The sequence below is a fragment of the Natator depressus genome, chromosome 6 (genome assembly GCF_965152275.1).
Source record: "Natator depressus isolate rNatDep1 chromosome 6, rNatDep2.hap1, whole genome shotgun sequence".
Lineage (NCBI taxonomy): Eukaryota > Metazoa > Chordata > Testudines > Cheloniidae > Natator > Natator depressus.
This window is the reverse complement of record NC_134239.1, coordinates 38,387,188-38,407,630: the sequence shown is the minus strand read 5'-3', so window position 1 is coordinate 38,407,630 and position 20,443 is coordinate 38,387,188. Positions and strand designations below refer to the sequence as shown.

Genomic DNA, 20,443 nt, shown 5'->3' with positions numbered 1-20,443 from the left:
ATGAATTTATAAAAATTAAGTGTTAACTGATTGAGTCAGTTGGACCTGAACAAAAAATGAATTGTTTCAGGATATGAACTGTACAGTATGTACAATAAGCTGGAAGAATGCTAAGTTCCTCCTCCTTCCCTCCTCACGGGCTGTGACTTATCTGGCTCCATGTAGAGCAGAGGGCCTGTGGTGATGCTCCCAGGGTACTGCATATGCTGTACACTGATAGCAGGGGGTTTCCCCCATCATGTTGATATGGGTCTTGGGGACTTGTTGGGGAAGGTTGTCCATCAGAACCCTGTATCCCATAATGATGGGGAGAAGGAAGTATTTCTAATGTTAGGGGGAAGTTAGGTCAAAGGTCCCAGGTTCTAAGTGATTCTGTAATATCAAAAGCAGAATAGCTAGCAGTATGTCTGAAGTCCTGCAACCTCACTGGCCAAGGGGATCTCTCTGCTGGACATACAAGGACATCTCTTGGGTACTTATTGGAATTATTTATTTCCATTATAGCTCTGTAAAAAATCATAAATAAAATATTTTCTCTTACAAACACCTGGACAGATTCATGAACGTCATCAAAAGGATTAATTTAATCTGGACCTGTGCACTTTTGACAACTGTTGTGGGGTTTTGGGGGTTTTTTTGTTTTTAAAGAAAGTTTGAAAATAGACCAGGGGTAGGCAACCTATGGCACATGTGCCAAAGGTGGCACGTGAGCTGATTTTCAGTGGCACTCACACTGCCCGGGTCCTGGCCACCGGTCCGGGGGGCTCTGCATTTTAATTTAATTTTAAATGAAGCTTCTTAAACATTTTAAAAACCTTATTTACTTTACATACAACAATAGTTTAGTTATATATTATAGATTTATTGAAAGAGACCTTCTAAAAACGTTAAAATGTATTACTGGCACGCGAAACCTTAAATTAGAGTGACTAAATGAAGACTCGGCACACCACTTCTGAAAGGTTGCCGACCCCTGAAAAAGACCATTGATGGGGATGTGCAGGGAAGGTGATGTTCACAGAGATGTTTTCAAAGGTAAGTTGAAAAAATAAGAAAAGGAAGGAGCAGATGTTAAAGCCCCTTCCCCCTGAGACCCTCTAGAAAACCTTATACATCAACAGTTCTGAGAGATCTGGAGCACCCTCAGTTCCCTTTGAAACCATGGAAGTCAAGGATGCACAGCACCATGCAGCTCTGCCCTTAAGTAGCCATGTTTGAAAATGTAGCCCACTATGACTTGGATCTAGTTAAGATAATTGTGACGTTGCACCCCATAAGACTTTATGGAAATATGCTTATGAATGTATATATGACATAACTGGAATATGTTTTATGCTCCATATGCCATCTAACATATCTATGTGAAGGTTACGATCTACTGAATATATTCATCCTATTTGTATGCATGTGTTGTTTTATTCAAATTTATGAATATTGGCTGTATACTTGTTTGATTTTAAATAGCCTTAGTAAGGCATTTGGTCAGCTTCTTTAGAAAGGAATTTGCAAGTTAAGTGCCCAATCAAGAAGCTCTTAACGGACAATGGATCTTGGAAGGCTCCGATCCACATAAAAAGTCTACATGAGGACGTTCAAGGTAGCATGTGAACCATGGCTGCTACCTGTAAGTTCTGAGTCATGCATGGACATGTGACTTGCCCATGTGACTCCAAAACTCCATCTTGTAGCTGGAATTCTACACAGGGGGAGGGAGGGGTATTCGCCCACAAGAGAAAGTCTATTTAAACCCCTGGGAGACCCCTCCATTTTGTCTTCAGTTGGCTCAAGAGATAGCCTCTCCACCCCCAAAGGATACCTGAAAGAAACTGGAACAAAGGACAGTAACCATGGGGGAAGTGAGTGATTGTCGGACCCAGACTAGAAGAAGACTAGTCTGTAAAAGGAAGCTTACTGGAACACCTCTGAGGGTGTTTTATCTGTATTCAGTTTTCTTACTGTATTAGGCATAGACTTGTGTGTGTGTTTTTTTATTTTGCTTGGTAATTCACTTTGTTCTGTCTGTTACTACTTGGAACCACTTAAATCATACTTTTTGTATTTAATAAAATCACTTTTTATTTATTAACCCAGAGTATGTATTAATACCTGGGGGCGCAAACAGCTGTGCATATTTCTCTATCAGTGTTATAGAGGGTGAACAATTTGAGTTTTGGATTTATTTGGGGTTTGGACCCCATTGGGAGTTGAGCATCTGAGTGTTAAAGACAGGAACACTTCTTAATATGCTTTCAATTAAGCCTGCAGCTGTTAGGGGAAGTGGTTCAGATCTGGGTCTGGGTTTTCAACAGGCTAGCAGGTCTAAATCAAACCAGGCAGGGCACTGAAGTCCCAAGCTGCCAGGGCAAGAAAGCAGGGGCAGAAGTAGTCTCAGCACATCAGTTGGCAGTCCGAAGGGGGTAACTGTGATCCAACCCATCACAATAATCACTGCCAGGTTTACCTACATTATCTGTAGTACAGTACTGCCTAGAGATCCCAACTGAGATCAGGGCCTTATTGAACAAGGGGCCATACATACATATAAAAACATAAGAATGGCCATACTGAGTCAGACCAATTATCCATCTAGCCCCTGCCCAGTATCCTGTCCCAACAGTGGCCAATGCCAGGTGCTTCAGAGGGAATGAACAGAACAGGTAATCATCAAGTGATCCATCCCCTGTCGCCATTCCCAACTTCTAGCAAACAGAGGCTAGGGACACATCAGAGCATGGTTTTGCATCCCTGCCCATCCTGATTAATAGCCATTGACAGACCTATCCTCCATGAACTTATCTAGTTCTTTTTTGAACCCTGTTATAGTCTTGGCCTTCTCAGCATCCTCTCGCAAAGAGTTCCACAGGTTGTCTGTGCATTGTGTGAAGAAATACTTCCTTTTGTTTCTTTTAAACCTGCAGTGTGAATTTCATTTGGTGACCCCTAGTTCTTGCATTATGCGAAAAAATAAATAATACTTATTTACTTTCTCCACACCAATCATGATGGTCATTATGGACCTCTATCGTATCCCCCCTTCATCATCTCTTTTCCAAGCTGAAATGTCCCAGTCTTATTAATCTCGTCATATGGAAGCTGTTCCATACCTTAGTCATTTTTGTTGCCCTTTTCTGTATCTTTTCCAATTCCAATATATCTTTTTTGAGATAGGGCGACCAGATAGACATGCAGTATTCAAGATGTAGGCATGCAACAGATTTATACAGAGGCAATATGATATATTCTGTCTTATTATCTATCCCTCTCCTAATGGTTCCCAACATTGTTAGCTTTTTTGACTGCCGCTGCACATTGAGTGGATGTTTTCAGGGTATGTCTACACTACGGAATAAGGTTGAATTTATAGAAGTTGTTTTTTTAGAAATCGGTTTTATATATTCGAGTGTGTGTCTCCCCACAGAAAATGCTCTAAGTGCATTAACTCAGCGGAGTGCTTCCACAGTCCCGAGGCTAGAGTCGACTTCCGGAGCGTTGCACTGTGGGTAGCTATCCCACAGTTCCCGCAGTCTCCGCTGCCCATTGGAATTCTGGGTTGAGATCCCAATGCCTGATGGAGCTAAAACATTGTCGCGGGTGGTTCTGGGTACATATCGTCAGGCCCCCCTTCCCTCCCTCCCTCCGTGAAAGCAAGGGCAGACAATCGTTCCGCGCCTTTTTTCCTGAGTTACCTGTGCAGACGCCATACCACCGCAAGCATGGAGCCCGCTCAGGTAACCGTCGCCGTATGTCTCCTGGGTGCTGGCAGACGCGGTACGGCATTGCTACACAGTAGCAGCAACCCATTGCCTTCTGGCAGCAGACGGTGCAATACGACTGGTAGCCGTCATCGTCGTGTCCGAGGTGCTCCTGGCCACGTCGGGTGGGAGCGCCTGGGCAGACATGGGCGCAGGGACTAAATTTGGAGTGACTTGACCAGGTCATTCTCTTTAGTCCTGCAGTCAGTCCTATTGAACCGTCTTATGGTGAGCAGGCAGGCGATACGGATTGCTAGCAGTCGTACTGTACCATCTTCTGCCGGGCAGGCAAGAGATGAGGATGGCTAGCAGTCGTACTGTACCATCTTCTGCCGAGCAGCCATGAGATGTGGATGGCATGCAGTCCTTCTGCATCGTCTGCTGCCAGCCAAAGATGTAAAAGATAGATGGAGTGGATCAAAACAAGAAATAGACCAGATTTGTTTTGTACTCATTTGCTTCCCCCCCTCCCTTGTCTAGGGGACTCATTCCTCTAGGTCACACTGTAGTCACTCACAGAGAAGGTGCAGCGAGGTAAATCTAGCCATGTATCAATCAGAGGCCAGGCTAACCTCCTTGTTCCAATAAGAACAATAACTTAGGTGCACCATTTCTTATTGGAACCCTCCGTGAAGTCCTGCCTGAAATACTCCTTGATGTAAAGCCACCCCCTTTGTTGATTTTAGCTCCCTGAAGCCAACCCTGTAAGCCGTGTCGTCAGTCGCCCCTCCCTCCGTCAGAGCAACGGCAGACAATCGTTCCGCGCCTTTTTTCTGTGCGGACGCCATACCAAGGCAAGCATGGAGGCCGCTCAGCTCACTTTGGCAATTAGGAGCACATTAAACACCACACGCATTATCCAGCAGTATATGCAGCACCAGAACCTGGCAAAGCGATACCGGGCGAGGAGGCGACGTCAGCGCGGTCACGTGAGTGATCAGGACATGGACACAGATTTCTCTGAAAGCATGGGCCCTGCCAATGCATGCATCATGGTGCTAATGGGGCAGGTTCATGCTGTGGAACGCCGATTCTGGGCTCGTGAAACAAGCACAGACTGGTGGGACCGCATAGTGTTGCAGGTCTGGGACGATTCCCAGTGGCTGCGAAACTTTCGCATGCATAAGGGCACTTTCATGGAACTTTGTGTCTTGCTTTCCCCTGCCCTGAAGCGCATGAATACCAAGATGAGAGGAGCCCTCACAGTTGAGAAGCGAGTGGCGATAGCCCTGTGGAAGCGTGCAACGCCAGACAGCTACCGGTCAGTTGGGAATCAATTTGGAGTGGGCAAATCTACTGTTGGGGCTGCTGTGATGCAAGTAGCCCACGCAATCAAAGATCTGCTGATATCAAGGGTAGTGACCCTGGGAAATGTGCAGGTCATAGTGGATGGCTTTGCTGCAATGGGATTCCCTAAGTGTGGTGGGGCCATAGACAGAACCCATATCCCTATCTTGGCACCGGAGCACCAAGCCAGAGAGTACATAAACCGCAAGGGGTACTGTTTCAATAGTGCTGCAAGCTCTGGTGGATCACAAGGGACGTTTCACCAACATCAACATGGGATGGCCGGGAAAGGTACATGACGCTCGCATCTTCAGGAACTCTGGTCTGTTTCAAAAGCTGCAGGAAGGGACTTTATTCCCAAACCAGAAAATAACTGTTGGGGATGTTGAAATGCCTATATGTATCCTTGGGGACCCAGCCTACCCCTTAATGCCATGGCTCATGAAGCCGTACACAGGCAGCCTGGACAGTAGTCAGGAGCTGTTCAACTACAGGCTGAGCAAGTGCAGAATGGTGGTAGAATGTGCATTTGGACGTTTAAAGGCGTGCTGGCGCAGTTTACTGACTCGCTTAGACCTCAGCGAAACCAGTATTCCCACTGTTATTACTGCTTGCTGTGTGCTCCACAATATCTGTGAGAGTAAGGGGGAGACGTTTATGGCGGGGTGGGAGGTTGAGGCAAATCGCCTGGCTGCTGGTTACGCGCAGCCAGACACCAGGGCGGTTAGAAGAGCACAGGAGGGCGCGGTACGCATCAGAGAAGCTTTGAAAACCAGTTTCATGACTGGCCAGGCTACGGTGTGAAAGTTCTGTTTGTTTCTCCTTGATGAAACCCCCCGCCCCTTGGTTCACTCTACTTCCCTGTAAGCTAACCACCCTCCCCTCCTCCCTTCGATCACTGCTTGCAGAGGCAATAAAGTCATTGTTGCTTCACATTCATGCATTCTTTATTCATTCATTACACAAATAGGGGATGACTACCAAGGTAGCCCAGGAGGGGTGGTGGAGGAGGGAAGGAGAATGCCACACAGCACTTTAAAAGTTTACAACTTTAAAATTTATTGAATGCCAGCCTTATGTTCCTTGGGCAATCCTCTGGGGTGGAGTGGCTGGGTGGCTGGAGGCCCCCCCACCGCGTTCTTGGGCGTCTGGGTGTGGAGGCTATGGAACGTGGGGAGGAGGGCGGTTGGTTACACAGGGGCTGTAGTGGCAGTCTGTGCTCCAGCTGCCTTTGCTGCAGCTCAGCCATACACTGGAGCATACTGGTTTGGTCCTCCAGCAGCCTCAGCATTGAATCCTGTCTCCTCTCATCACGCTGCCGCCACATTTGAGCTTCAGCCCTGTCTTCAGCCCGCCACTTACTCTCTTCAGCCCGCCACCTCTCCTCCCGGTCATTTTGAGCTTTCCTGCACTCTGACGTTATTTGCCTCCACGCATTCATCTGTGCTCTGTCAGTGTGGGAGGACAGCATGAGCTCGGAGAACATTTCATCTCGAGTGCGTTTTTTTTTCTTTCTAATCTTCACTAGCCTCTGGGAAGGAGAAGATCCTGTGATCATTGAAACACATGCAGCTGGTGGAGAAGAAAAAGGGACAGCAGTATTTAAAAAGACACATTTTATAAAACAGTGGCTACACTCTTTCAGGGTAAACCTTGCTGTTAACATTACATACATAGCACATGTGCTTTCGTTACAAGGTTGCATTTTGCCTCCCCCCACCGCGTGGCTACTCCCTCAACCCTTCCCCCTCCCCATGGCTAACAGCGGGGAACATTTCTGTTTAGCCACAGGCAAACAGCCCAGCAGGAACGGGCTCCTCTGAGTGTCCCCTGAAGAAAAGCACTCTATTTCAACCAGGTGACCATGAATTATATCTCACTCTCCTGAGGATAACAGAGAGATAAAGAACGGATGTTGTTTGAATGCCAGCAAACATACACTGCAATGCTTTGTTGTACAATGATTCCCGAGTACGTGTTACTGGCCTGGAGTCGTAAAGTGTCCTACCATGAAGGACGCAATAAGGCTGCCCTCCCCAGAAACCTTTTGCAAAGGCTTTGGGAGTACATCCAGGAGAGCCGCGAATGCCAGGGCAAAGTAATCCTTTCACATGCTTGCTTTTAAACCATGTATACTATTTTAAAAGGTACACTCACCGGAGGTCCCTTCTCCGCCTGCCGGGTCCAGGAGGCAGCCTTGGGTGGGTTCAGGGGGTACTGGCTCCAGGTCCAGGGTGAGAAACAGTTCCTGGCTGTCAGGAAAACCGGTTTCTCCGCTTGCTTGCTGTGAGCTATCTACAACCTCATCATCATCATCATCTTCTTCTTCGTCCTCAAAACCTGCTTCCGTGTTGCCTCCATCTCCATTGAAGTAGTCAAACAATACGGCTGGGGTAGCGGTGGCTGAACCCCCTAAAATGGCATGCAGCTCATCATAGAAGCGTCATGTTTGGGGCTCTGACCCGGAGCGGCCGTTCGCCTCTCTGGTTTTCTGGTGGGCTTGCCTCAGCTCCTTAAGTTTCACACGGCACTGCTTCGGGTCCCTGTTATGGCCTCTGTCCTTCATGCCCTGGGAGATTTTGACAAAGGTTTTGGCATTTTGAAAACTGGAACGGAGTTCTGATCGCACGGATTCCTCTCCCCATACAGCGATCAGATCCCATACCTCCCGTTCGGTCCATGCTGGAGCTCTTTTGCGATTCTGGGACTCCATCATGGTCCCCTCTGCTGATGAGCTCTGCATGGTCATCTGCAGCTTGCCACACTGGCCAAACAGGAAATGAGATTCAAAAGTTCGCGGTTCTTTTCCTGTCTACCTGGCCAGTGCATCTGAGTTGAGAGCGCTGTCCAGAGCGGTCACAATGGAGCACTCTGGGATAGCTCCCGGAGGCAAATACCGTCGAATTGTGTCCACAGTACCCCAAATTCGAGCCGGCAAGGCCAATTTAAGTGCTAATCCACTTGTCAGGGGTGGAGTAAGGAAATCGATTTTAAGAGCCCTTTAAGTCGAAATAAAGGGCTTCATCATGTGGACGGGTGCAGGTTTACATCGATTTAACGCTGCTAAATTTGACCTAAAGTCCTAGTGTAGACCAGGGCTCAGAGAACTATCCACAGTGACTCCAAGATCTCTTTCTTGAGTGGTAAGAGCTAATTTAGATCCCATCAGATTTCTATTTTAATGTACAGTTGGGATTATGTTTTCCAATGTGCATTACTTTACATTATCAACATTGAATTTCATCTGCCATTTTGTTGCCCAGTCACCCAGTTTTGTGAGATCCCTTTGTAACTCTTCGCAGTCTGCTTTGGACTTAACTATCTCGAGTAGTTTTATATCGTTTGCAAATTTTGCCACCTCACTGTTTACCCCTTTTACCAAATCATAGTAAGAGGCCTACAAGAGCATACAACTGAAATAAAAAAAACAAAGGGTCGAAGACCCTTATCGGAGGGGCGGCAGAAGGGACAGATCCTCTGACTGTGCAAATTGGCAGAGCTATGTTGAAATCAATGGAGCTACACTTATTTACACACACTGAAGATCTGGCCCTAGTGACTTGTCCATAGGACTGTCTTTTCCTGCCGTTGCGTAGTGCGGTATCTGCTATCATAGCAATTTGCCATACATTCTTCAAAAATTACTAATTTGTGGAGTTGCTCCTGCATCATCGAAGGCAAAGGGAGTTTTGCAGTTGACTTTCAGTGGAAGCAGAATCAGGCAGTATTTCAGTAGATTGTGCTGTTGTATACAGATTGTTCATTTGCATAAATTTCACAGCTTTTCACTGTCTTGCTTTCAGTACCACTGCAGACACTGTTGCACTATTGATTGTTATTAAGGCCCATAATTGCATGGTCACTGACAATGACATTTAATACTGTTCTAATGTGACATTTGCTTTTTTCCTATCGCTTCTGCACAGTGAGTTTACTTTAGAAATCTAAATTAAACAGCTGCAGTAGTTTCTGATAAGTTGCTCGCTGAACAAGGTGATAATAACCCATTAACAAGGAATTCATTTTTCTCCTTGCATTGGTTTTATCGTAATTATGTTGCTTAAAAATGCATCCTCTAAGCTGTAGCCTATAAAATACAAGGTAGCTTTTTGTGGTCTACTTCGACAGAAAAAACAAAGCAAAGGACTTGAAGTAGATTCTGTAGAGTCTTACATGTTGGAAGAATATTATGTAAGGATTTATTTCTAGGCAGGGTTTTTAAAGCCTGAACTTATATTAAACTTTCATTTTCTCTATTATAAGCATTATAAGATATATTTTTAATAAATTCATAATAATAATAGAGAAAATGCCATATTTTCCTGTAGCCTTTTCATAGGGACTTAATTGCAAAGTAAGCTATACCCTGGAATTACTTTAAAAATGTAAAGTGGATTCTTAAATGGCTTTCCTGCATGATCTATAATTAATACAAAGTCTTATTGACTAAGGATGTCGAAGTACCACAATTCAGTATGCTTCTGTGCATAGTCTTCATGGCTCTTAGTTTGTAACATTTCCACTGTTGGGTCCAAGATACAAAGACTGGTTCCTGAAGTGAATTTTTAACATTCCAAAGTTTGCAGGTGTCCAAAGCCAGAGGTTCAGTTAGGCTCACCTCTGTTCATTTTCTATAGGATTTGCTGCTTTTCTTCAGAAAGTTGCTGCTGATCACTGTGGAGGCTGGATTCTTTCATATTTTTGGTCTAATAATAAACATATATTTTCAGGGGTAGCGCTACCAGGATGTTCTGTCAAAATTTGCATGTCAGCACAGATATTTGCATTTATGAATTTCCAACCTATTTGTGATATTTTCAGTGAAAGTTTGCATGACAAATGAAAACAAATGGACAGCAGAAAGAAATGCCTGCCATGTAATACCTTACAGGCTTTCTAATGGTGGATGGTACACTGATTCCAGTTCAGGCCACAATCGGTATTCCATTGAATTTGGAAAAGTGTTAGTATGCGCAAAGGCCAGGAGTGACATGAAGTTCTACTGGATGTCATTCTTGATCTTTGGGTGTGCAGAAGTATTGATAACTTCTTATTTCTAGGGATCTAAAATTCAGCTGCACATAAAAGGAGTCTCCAAACTGCTTATGGCATACCAGGTTGCTCTTTGCAGGATCATATTCAGTATAATATGTGTATTTATTTTGCATTATTGCAACTCCACTGGTTCTGTATTACTTTTCATTATGTTTGCTGTTGCTTGACATTTTCATTTCAGTTATTTGTTTAAATTCTTAGTATATCATTATCTTCAGTCTCAGGTGAATCATCATTCTTCTGCTAACAATGAAACCTATCAAGAACGACTGGCACGATTAGAGGGTGATAAAGAGTCCCTCATATTGCAGGTATGTATAGTAGCGTACTATCAACATATTTGCTATTCAATGGATAAAAGTTAAAGGGAGTCCCAAAAGAGACAAGAAGCCAAACACCTTGGTTCTGTTAGATCAATAAGAATATGTTCAGTGTAAGAAACATTTACTGGCCATTGAATATAAAATTGCCATTGGATGTGAGGAAGGCTTGCAGCTAACCAGGCTGGCCACCAGCTGGATTGATATTTGTATGTAACACAAAGATAGGAGAGACGAGAATGACTAAGCAAGAAGAAAAATCAAATCATAAATAGTGGACAAGTCAGTTGCCTTTATTCACAGCATTATGTAAAATCCACAAAACGGACACTGTAGTGTGACCAGATGTGGCAGGTCAAAGAGATTGCTCTGAGTTTGTGAGATTGTCCCAGTTGGTTCTATGGAGAACATGGTTTTGTGCCAATTTCTATAACTGTCTAGGAACTGGATGTCTGACTCTTGTGCCCAATTCTCTCCCGTGTTCCTGGGCTTCCACTTCCTCTGTTGTGATCCCACCTGCCACAAACACTCACTTTCTCTCTTCTTCAGTGCCAGACCCCTCCGCTGGTGTAAATCCATGGAAGTAAGTGGAGTTATTTTGACATATAGCATATGACCCTCAGGATTTATGACTGAATATGAGGATCCAGTTGCCCCACTCTCTTTTTCTATTATAGTTGTTCTTCCATGCATGAGAATATATAATGTGATCTGAGAAGTCCTATAGTTTTGTTGCTCAGCAGCATACTCTGAATTCAAAGGTGAGGCGATAGATCCAGTAGTCCTGTGGCTGTAGGGAGAATGTGGGGAACTTGAAACAGGAGAAATGAGGGAACTGGAAAGTTGGGATCAAGGGAAAGTTCCAGAGGGCAGGAAGATGCACCCTCCATAGTGGCATGGTTTCTCAACACACACTCCTTCCACTCTCCAGGTGACATGAAACTCTACAACTGTCAAATTCTTCTCTACTCCATGAGTCGAAGCACAGCCAGACCTCAATATCACTGTATTCCCATTGCCCAATCCCTCTTCAGAAATATGTTTAACATCTGGCTTTCCCAATTCTTGTTTCTCTGTCAAGAAGCAGAGAGAGCAGTAGGTTCTGTGATCATTCCTTGCCTTTGGATTGTATCTGGGGTGTTTTACTTCCTTAAAAATCTGAGGGGATGGGAGAATTTGGCAATAAATCCAGGAGAAAATAAGTCTGAAACAGGGTCCGTTTTTTTCAGGTTTCCTGCTTCCCAGTTTACAAGCCTCTTTCAAAAGCCCGGCCTCTATCCCACATGAATAAGTTTTATTCTTGGGAAAATAAAACTATGCACAAGATAAAATCAAGCTCCTTGAGTCTTTCTGAATATTTCTCCCCCTTCCTTTACTAGGCTGCACAGTAGCTGTTCTTAAAGCCCAAAGCAGAAGTCTTTCTAGATACGCAATCTTTATCTATCCTTTTCCCTCTGCAAGTGACTCCTAGTCCACGTATCCATAATAGATGTGGGTTTATATTCTCTGTTATCTCAGTAATTAGCTTCTGTGAACGTGTTTTCTTTTGCATGTGCTTCTATTCACACTTGCTTTAATTAACTGAGTGACGTTCTCATTACCAATATAAAATAAGCAGTAAACCTATTGTGAGACATACTCTTTTGGCTTGGTTTGAATTTTCATTCCTGTCTAATTAGAACTGCCATTGGCAAAAGCCTTAGCAGTAAAACTTCTGTTAGAAACTTTGTTTAAAACCATAAATGTTTAGTTCTAAGCATGGCTGAGACAGCTACTTGGGTCTGTCTACAAAGGAATTTAATGAAATTGCTTCAGAAATTTGTTCTGAATGCTCCCGAAAGCCAGGTCAAAGTTGGTTATTCAACATATTAATCTCATTCACTTTCCCACACCACCTCACAGTATTACCTGTTTGTGTTGCAGTAGCACTCACAAGGCCCCAACCAAGACTAGTGCCCCATTGTAAAAGACCATTGCTGCCCTAAAACGCTCAGTCTAAATCAGTGGTGTCTTCTTAGCCTGAGCCACAAAGGCGCCTACCCCCACTCCATCCCTGCCCCACCTCTTCCAGCCCCATTCTGCCCCCTCCCCTGAGTGTGCCCTGCCCTCGCTCCTCCCCCTCCCACCCAGTGCCTCCTGCACACCTTGGAACAGCTGATCAGGATGGGTGAGAGGCCCTGGGAGTGAGGGGAAGGTGCTGATCGGCAGGGCTGCCAGTGGGTGGGAAGCACTGGGTGGGGGAGGAGGAGCTGATCAGTAGGACTGCTGAGCACCCACCATTTTTTCCCTGTGGGTGCTCCAGCCCCGGAGCACCCACGAAGTTGGCGCCTATAGCCTCCGTGGTGCAGAGGACAAGGTGAGATGAGGGAGTGACTGGTGCACACTGCTCTCCTGCTATCCCTAGATGGTGTATGATCTCTTAGGGACCGTAGTCCATTGGCACAAGGTTAAGCAACCTAGGCTGCTTAGAGCATTCCTAGTCCACACAAAGCAGCTGGAGATGAAGCAGTGGGAAAGGCAGTGCCCCCTACCTGTACCCTGTAGCGAGTGGGCTGACTCAAACACCTCTGCGTTAAACCTTTCAGAGTTAAATTCTCTCCCATCAAGCCTCACCACTGACCAGTGCTTCTCGATGTTGCCAAATGTGCAATATAGGTTAGAGATGCCACATCAGCCATGACGTCTCGTTGTAGCCCCAAGACAGTTTATGGGAGTTCATACAAGTGCTTCTTTTCTCCTGTATTGCCTAGTTTTTCAAAGTTATACCCTTTGGGATCTCAAACAATAAACATGTGCAAAGCCAAGCAAGTGAGTTAAAAGACAAGGACTTTCTCTATACTCTATAGGCTTTAGTGGGTTTTGATGACTGAGGAGTGTAGTGTATGCGGGAACATTGCTCTATGTACAACCCAGTGATTCCTAGCGGGGCTGGCAGATGTGAGACCTAACAGAGGAGAAACAATGTCGTTTTAAGCTTCTAATGTGCCTCTTAGCTTAGCTATTGGAACATTCAGCACATACTTCTGAAGCTGCTGGGATTTTATTAAATGCCTATGCAGGTCACCTTTTCCTTGGGGATTACAGTGTTTACCCAGTTACACCGTAATCCTTTAAATAGAACTTGCATTCTCTCTTATAGTGACAGCTGCAGGGAGCAAACTAAAAAGGAGGATTCTATACATTGGCCCTTTTTCTTCCTGTCCCATTATCTCCACTCACCACCTCCCTTCCCATCTGTCCCTTTACCTATCATCTTCATTTCATGGAAAAAATGGAAACCTAATTAAGTATTTAAGCAGCAGCAGCTTTCCCTATAGAACCCATATCTCTTGCTGGGTTCATGCTCGACTGAAGGTTTTGGAGATCCTCCTCAAGGACATCAGCTTATCTAATTGTTGTTATGCTGGAGCTGGGCATGACAGCAAAGGTAAGGTTGTGTTTAACAGGAGTTTAGAAGCCTGAAGTTACATCCTGTCTAAAGTAATAACCAGGGCTTAATAAATTCTAAGAATGAAGTGTTTGTAGCAAACTAAAGATCCAGGGCTGAAGGATTTATTCGCCCAGGATAGGGAAAGAGAGTCAAATTCTTGCTTATGGTAGCTGATACATATTGAACCACTTGACTCTATATGGTGAGGCTAAGGTGACCGGATGTCCTGATTTTGGGGTTTTTTTCTTACATAGGCTCCTATTACCCCCCAACCCCCGTCCCAGTTTTTCACATTTGCTGTCTGGTCACCCTAGATGAGGCGAGGCTATGAAATTAGGGATACAAATTCAGAAATCCTGATGTGGGACTATGTTTTAGCATAAAATTATTTCAGAAGATTTTTAACTGTGTTTCTGGCACGACACTCAAGCATTTGCTAGCTCTGCAACACATTCCCGCAATTCAGCAAAGACGTCATTCAGCAAGCTTGGCTGCAGATGCTCCTCTTGTCTACCAGGGGCCACCATGTTGTGCCTGCTCTACATCAGCCAGGCAGCCTCTCCCCATGCTGGATCTGAACGGGAAAGGAGGCTCTGGCAGTGGTGGCAGTGTGGGGAGAGAAGATTGGGGGGGCCCAGTACTGCCCCCCCCCCCCATGCCCCCAACTACACTGAGTTTTGTGAAGCTCCCTGTCCTATGCCTGCTGTAGCTTGGGGCAGGGTCTGTTTACCATAAGTGGTTACATGCAAATTAATTGAAAATGTGGAAATTTACTTATTAGATTATTTGTTTTAAACACAGTGCTTCAAACAGCACAAAACTTGGCCACTCTGCACTTCATTTCTAAAGTGTTTAAATATCAGCATTGTTAAGGATGTGAGAAGGCCTGAAATTTAACTTCCAAAGATGCAGTGAAGAGAAAAGGAGTACTTGTGGCACCTTAGAGACTAACCAATTTATTTGAGCATGAGCTTTCGTGAGCTACAGCAGGGGCAGGGAAGGGGTGGGAAGAGGCGGGGCAGCGGCAGGGCGTCACGGAAGGGGTTCAGTGGGGGCAGGGCCCCAGCAGCGGGGGGTGGGGTCAATGGTGCGGCCCTCAGGCCAATGTACTAGTCCTCATGTGGCCCTCATGGTCATTTGAGTTTGAGACCCCTGACCTAGGCCTACAGGGTGGATTTTCAAATTTCTGTAATGTTATGCTGAATAAATTTTTTGAGTTTTAATAAGTGTCTGAGTTAAGCTATTGGGCTTTTCTTATTACAGTTTACTCTTTTGTAAACCAGTTTGTACCGCCATTCTTACAGTTCCTTAAGAGTATTACGAATTGTTTCCTTCACAACAATTCATCCCTTGTATTTCAGTTCTTTTGCATTCATGTTTTGGCTTGTGAAGCTTGGAAATTTTTGTGGAGTAGAGCTTTGTCAAGGCTAAAACATGCCTTTTACGTATTACATTCTTTTATAGCTTCAGAAAGCTTTATTGATAGGTAAATTGTTCTCAGGTTCTTGTAAGAAGTACTTTAATTGGTTAGTTTCCTGAAGAACAGTTTTATTGTTTATCCACTTTAAGGAGTGAAGTGCTAACAGAAGCTGAAATAACAATGCATGTTCTGATACCACTTAAAATATTAAGAGTATTCTATGCTATTTTTTTAAAAAGAGACTGTTTACTGTACACATTGGTGTATGATTTACTCAGGCTGCTTGTACATAGTCTTCCAGAGATGATGTGTCTTTAGTGTTTTTTATTTTAAAACAAGTACAAGAAAGGTGACTGATGTTTTCAAAGCAAAGATATTGTGAGACAGGCTTTGAGGTAAGATTCAAAATTCCTGTTTGTTTTGCCAGAGGAAGATGATACATTACTCAGGAACGTGAAACTTTTAAGGACTTTCAGTGACAGACTGGATATAAAAATACGTTGTGTGCTGGACTGTTTGGTTAATAAGGTTAGCTGACGTTTATTTACAGTAAGTTCAAAAGTGTTCTCCTTGCCTTGTTCTCAAATTACAGGTGAGTGTCCTCACAGATCAGGTGGAGGCCCAAGGAGAGAAAATCCGGGACCTAGAAGTCTGTCTTGAGGGGCATCAGCTGAAACTTAATGCTACTGAAGAAATGCTTCAACAGGTAAAGTCTGTCATGGGAGGATTCTTATGCAATCTCTTTCAAGATGGAGGAACATGTATACATGCTTCTTAATCTGTAATGCCCTGAGTAAATGGACATAGAACAATTTTGTCTCCTTTTATTGTGTCTGTTGCCTTGAACGATATTTTCATAATACATGTTTGTTTGCTTTCCTGGTGTACATGGATTTTACCCGTCTGTTGTATAACACTGTAAGCAGTAGGCATGTAAAATGAAACCACTGTATATTATTCAGACTACTCAAACAAATTAAGCTAGAAGAGGGCTGGAGAGATGGTTGAATAACTTGTTAGACCGGTTAAATATAATAACAAAATACCAGTTTCTGTTGGGGTTAATTGTATAACGTGTACTGCTTTAAACTGTCTCCTGCTTTCATGTGATTTGGGTTGAAGTTGAATTTTAAACTCATTTGAGGTTGAAATTAATTAGGCTAACATTTTTTTCATTCATTTTTATGAGCTTGCTTTCTTTCTTTCTTTCTTTCTTTCTTTCTTTCTTCTCAAAGAAAGAGCTACTATATAAAGCTGTTTTTTCCTTACTTCTAGCCATGTGCTTACAAAACCACAGTTCACTTTCAGTTTGCTGTTCAACTTAACCCATCCATGCCATTTCACAGCAGGGGATGAGGGAGTAGAATACACCATATAGTTAAGCATTTCAGATAGCAATGACAGTTTCAGAGTGACAAAGATTCTGAAGAAGTTGCTCTCTGCAATTTTCCATGCCTACCAACAAGAGGTACTGGAAATGCTGAGTGTCTACAGGTAATTTAGATTATAGATATTTAGGAAAAGAGTAGAGAATTTAAATAGATCTTAAAATCAAGGCTGTAGATTTGTAGGGAAAAATTAATTATTGGTGAGCTTATTTGTTTTGATCTTATCCAAGTGTTATATACACTTAGTTTTAGATAATATAAAATATGCATTACTTTAAATTATTACTGCATTGTCTTCATTTATATAGACATTCTCCATGTTTATGGTAATAGTGTTTCTGGTACACAAATATTATGTAAACAGTGGCAGTCTACATATAGTAAAGTTAGATCATGTGTCACAATGACAATTTTCATATGCACCTCTTAGCCAACAGGATTTCTTGGTAGTATTAATGGTCCCAAACTTTTCAAGCTGTGGGAGGTTGGATTCCCCCATATAAACTGTGCTAGATTTTGAAAAATGCCAATTTTAACACCTATGATTTTCTATTCAGAAAGTGAATCTCTAGAAAAGAATGGCAGCTATTTAGAACGTGAAACATCAGAAATAGAATAAAAGCATTCCTAATCAGATCTGAGAGGATTTTTTTTCTAGATCAGTGTGGGTGGAGTCCAGGTGCTGAGGGAGTGGGGCTTGGTGGGGTCGGGGGTCCGAGTGCAGCTGGTAGAGGCTCAGTGGGGTGAGGGTCCAGGTGTGGGGGCTTGGCGAGGTGGTCCAGGTGCGGCAGGGGTGGGGCTCAGCGGGGTGGAGGTTCAAGTGCAGGGTGCTCAGGGGTGGGGGTCCAGATGCATGGGGGTTTGGCAGATGGGGGCAGCTCCCCATACAATGATCCTTCCACCTGTGGCTGGGGAGCAATGGGGTCAGCCAGGGGAGGTTCCTGGGAGTGAGTCTGACCCAGTCCCTGCCCCAGGAGGGGCCTGTGGAGGGAAAGAGGAAGTCTCTCTGCAGCTGGTGCCCAGCGCACAGTAGGCAGCCCCGGCTGGGGCGTTCCCAGTCCTGCTTTTCCCTGGCTCCAGGAACGCTTCAATAGTGAGCGAGAGAGACAGAAGCTTGCACGCACACCCAGTCGCACCCCCGGAGGTGATAATTTATGGCTCCCCGGCAGGGGTGCTGGAACGATTTTTATAGTGGGGGTGCTGAGAGCCATTGAACCAAACAGTAAACCGTGTAAATAATGGAATCTACTTGAAGCTAGAGGATGTGGCAGCACCCCTAGTTCCAGCACCTATGCTCCGTGGCTGCTCCTGATTCCCAAACCAGATGCGCCTGCTCAGGACCGCTGCCTGGGAGGGGCACGCGAATCAATTATTCCACAGGGAAAGAGTAAAATCTGCCGGGGACGTTAGTTCTGCCCTTGCTCAGTGGTGCAGAATTCCCCCAAGAGTAAAGATTATAGCTATTTAGCTCTTGGGTAAATTGAAGCACAGAGACTGTTAGACCCTGATTCTGCAATGTTACATGTCAGTGGACCCTAACATCTTCACAGAGCTCACTGCAGGATCAGGCCCCAAGGGATTTACCCAGGATCATACCACAAAGCAGTGAGAGAGACAGGAATAGATCGCAGGAGACCTGACTCCAAGTCTATTATTGAACTATTGCATGCAGTATTTGCTTCGTTTAAATTAAACCTACACATTCTACACGTGGTCTGCGATTCTGTTACCACTTCCATTGTTTCTGAGTGGGAGTGAACAGTAAGGATAGGCATAAACTGGTGATTTATTTATTATTTTTTCAAACAGCATGTAGGACAGGAGTCTCTTTATGAATTAGGCATTACGAAATTTTATTTTCAGTTTAATTTTCCAGACACTGATTTGTTAATTTAGGCCCCAATTGTGCAAAGATTTATATAAGCGCTAAATTTTAACTATTCAAGTTTTAGATTTTCAAAAGCATCTAAGGCAGTTAACAGTACAACTCCCCTTGCCATTCAGCGATACTTTGCTGTTATCTCCCTTAGGTGTATTTGAAAATACCAGCCTTAATTCATAGTTGGATTGCTCAGCTGCTGTATGTTGAACTGCATTGACTCTGTCTTAGGGTATGTCTACACTAACCGCTGGATCGGCAGGCAGCAATCAATCCAGCGGGAGCCGACTTATCGCGTCTAGTCTAGACGTGATAAATCGACCCCTGAGCGCTCTCCCGTCGACTCCTGTACTCCACCGCCGTGAGAGGTGCAGGTGGAGTTGACTGGGAAGCAGCAGCAGTCGACTCACCGTAGTGAAGACACCGCGGTGAGTAAGTCTAAGTATGTCGACTTCAGCTACGTTATTCACGCAGCTGAAGTTGCGTAACTTAGATAGATCCCCCAGTGTAGACCAGGGCTTAGTGAATCTCAGTTCACTTTCTCTTTCTTTGTTGTGTTAAATAGTAAATGAAAAGGAAAAGAGCATTCCCCATGCTTGGAAAAACTTAGCATGTATTAATAGAACCAATCTAAGCCAAAATGCAATGCGTATCAGCATGTTCATGGTTCTGAAAATAACAATAATGTATGTTGTTCCAGAATGTGCTCTGGCTTTTTAATTTTATTTGCTAACTGATAATACAATTTGAGTTTCTCCCAAAGTTACTTGTGCTCCAAAAGTGCTACACTTAGATGTTGTCTATTTTTTTTATTGAGCTTGCTTAAGTATGGTTTAATGAAGTTGCTTTAGTAAGATATCTGATTATATCACTGCAGCAACAGTATGTAATGCTACCCTGCAAAATACATACCAGCTGAACCCAGACTAGCAGAGACTTGCCCATGATATAAGGGTGGGGCTATTGGCTAGGATCCTTTTGGCTTATGATTTATGGGTGGTTATTTTGAACTCTGCTTTAAAGCTACAGTGCAAACACTTTACAAACAGTAGTTTAAAAATAAGCTACTCTTCATGTATTAGTATTATGCAAAATTTCCTTCCGTTTCTTGTAGAGGATAACAAAGCAGAGTGTAGTGGAACGGCTCAGGTGCTGGAGAATAGTCTGGCATGCGACTGGGTCAAGATCAACTTCTCATGTTTCCTTGAAGAAACTTGCAATGGTGGTTCTGCTTTTACTAGGGCTTGATTCGTAGCCTAAGAGCTGTACCAGGGGTCAGTTTCAAAGTCCATTGAAGACAACAGGAGTCTTTGAATTGATTTCAGTGGGTTTTGGATCAACCCTTAAGTTTAGAAAACATGTATTCTGTCTTGTGAGGAATGAAGAAGAGGGTCATGGGTGTGATTGGGGTATTTTTCTTTTCTTTTCTTTTCAAACCACTTAACATACAGGACCTTTCAAAAATCCATTGAAATCAGTGGAAAAATTTCTGTTGACTTTAGCACTTTGGATAGGCCCTAAATATACATCCCATTCTGACTGAGAAGAAATTCATCCTGAAGTGCTAAGAGTTGCTTAACATTTGTTTTGATGTGTGAGTTCAGTACTAGAGGTTCCTGAGTCTATCCGCTTTGTCAAAAATAAATAAATAGAAGAGAAGAGAGTTTTGGCAGTTCCAGTGCAGGTCTTTGTTTTAGACAAGGCTTTAGTCCATAACTAGATAGATAAACATTTGGTATTTATATTGTCCATGTGTAGGTAAATTATAAAGGGTGAGGCAAGGTGCTGAGTCTCTGCTCTGACTCACTATTGAAGATTGTCTATTGTCTAATTAGCCTTGGAAGGACTATCCAAGATTGACCAAGTGAATGAGTACAAACAAGGCTGTGGTAAACTTAATCTTCCAAGAGCA

General features: G+C 43.8%; 1 protein-coding gene across 1 annotated transcript in view; it reads left to right on the top strand.

Annotated features, from left to right (window-relative positions):
• The window catches only part of PPFIBP2 (PPFIA binding protein 2), a 207,821-nt gene that overhangs the window by 112,406 nt on the left and 74,972 nt on the right, over positions 1-20,443 (top strand). Inside the window, exons 4-5 of the mRNA XM_074955092.1 lie at positions 10,313-10,405; positions 15,857-15,970. Coding sequence (XP_074811193.1) covers positions 10,313-10,405; positions 15,857-15,970 — 207 coding nt within the window. The remainder of the gene's footprint in view (positions 1-10,312; positions 10,406-15,856; positions 15,971-20,443) is intronic.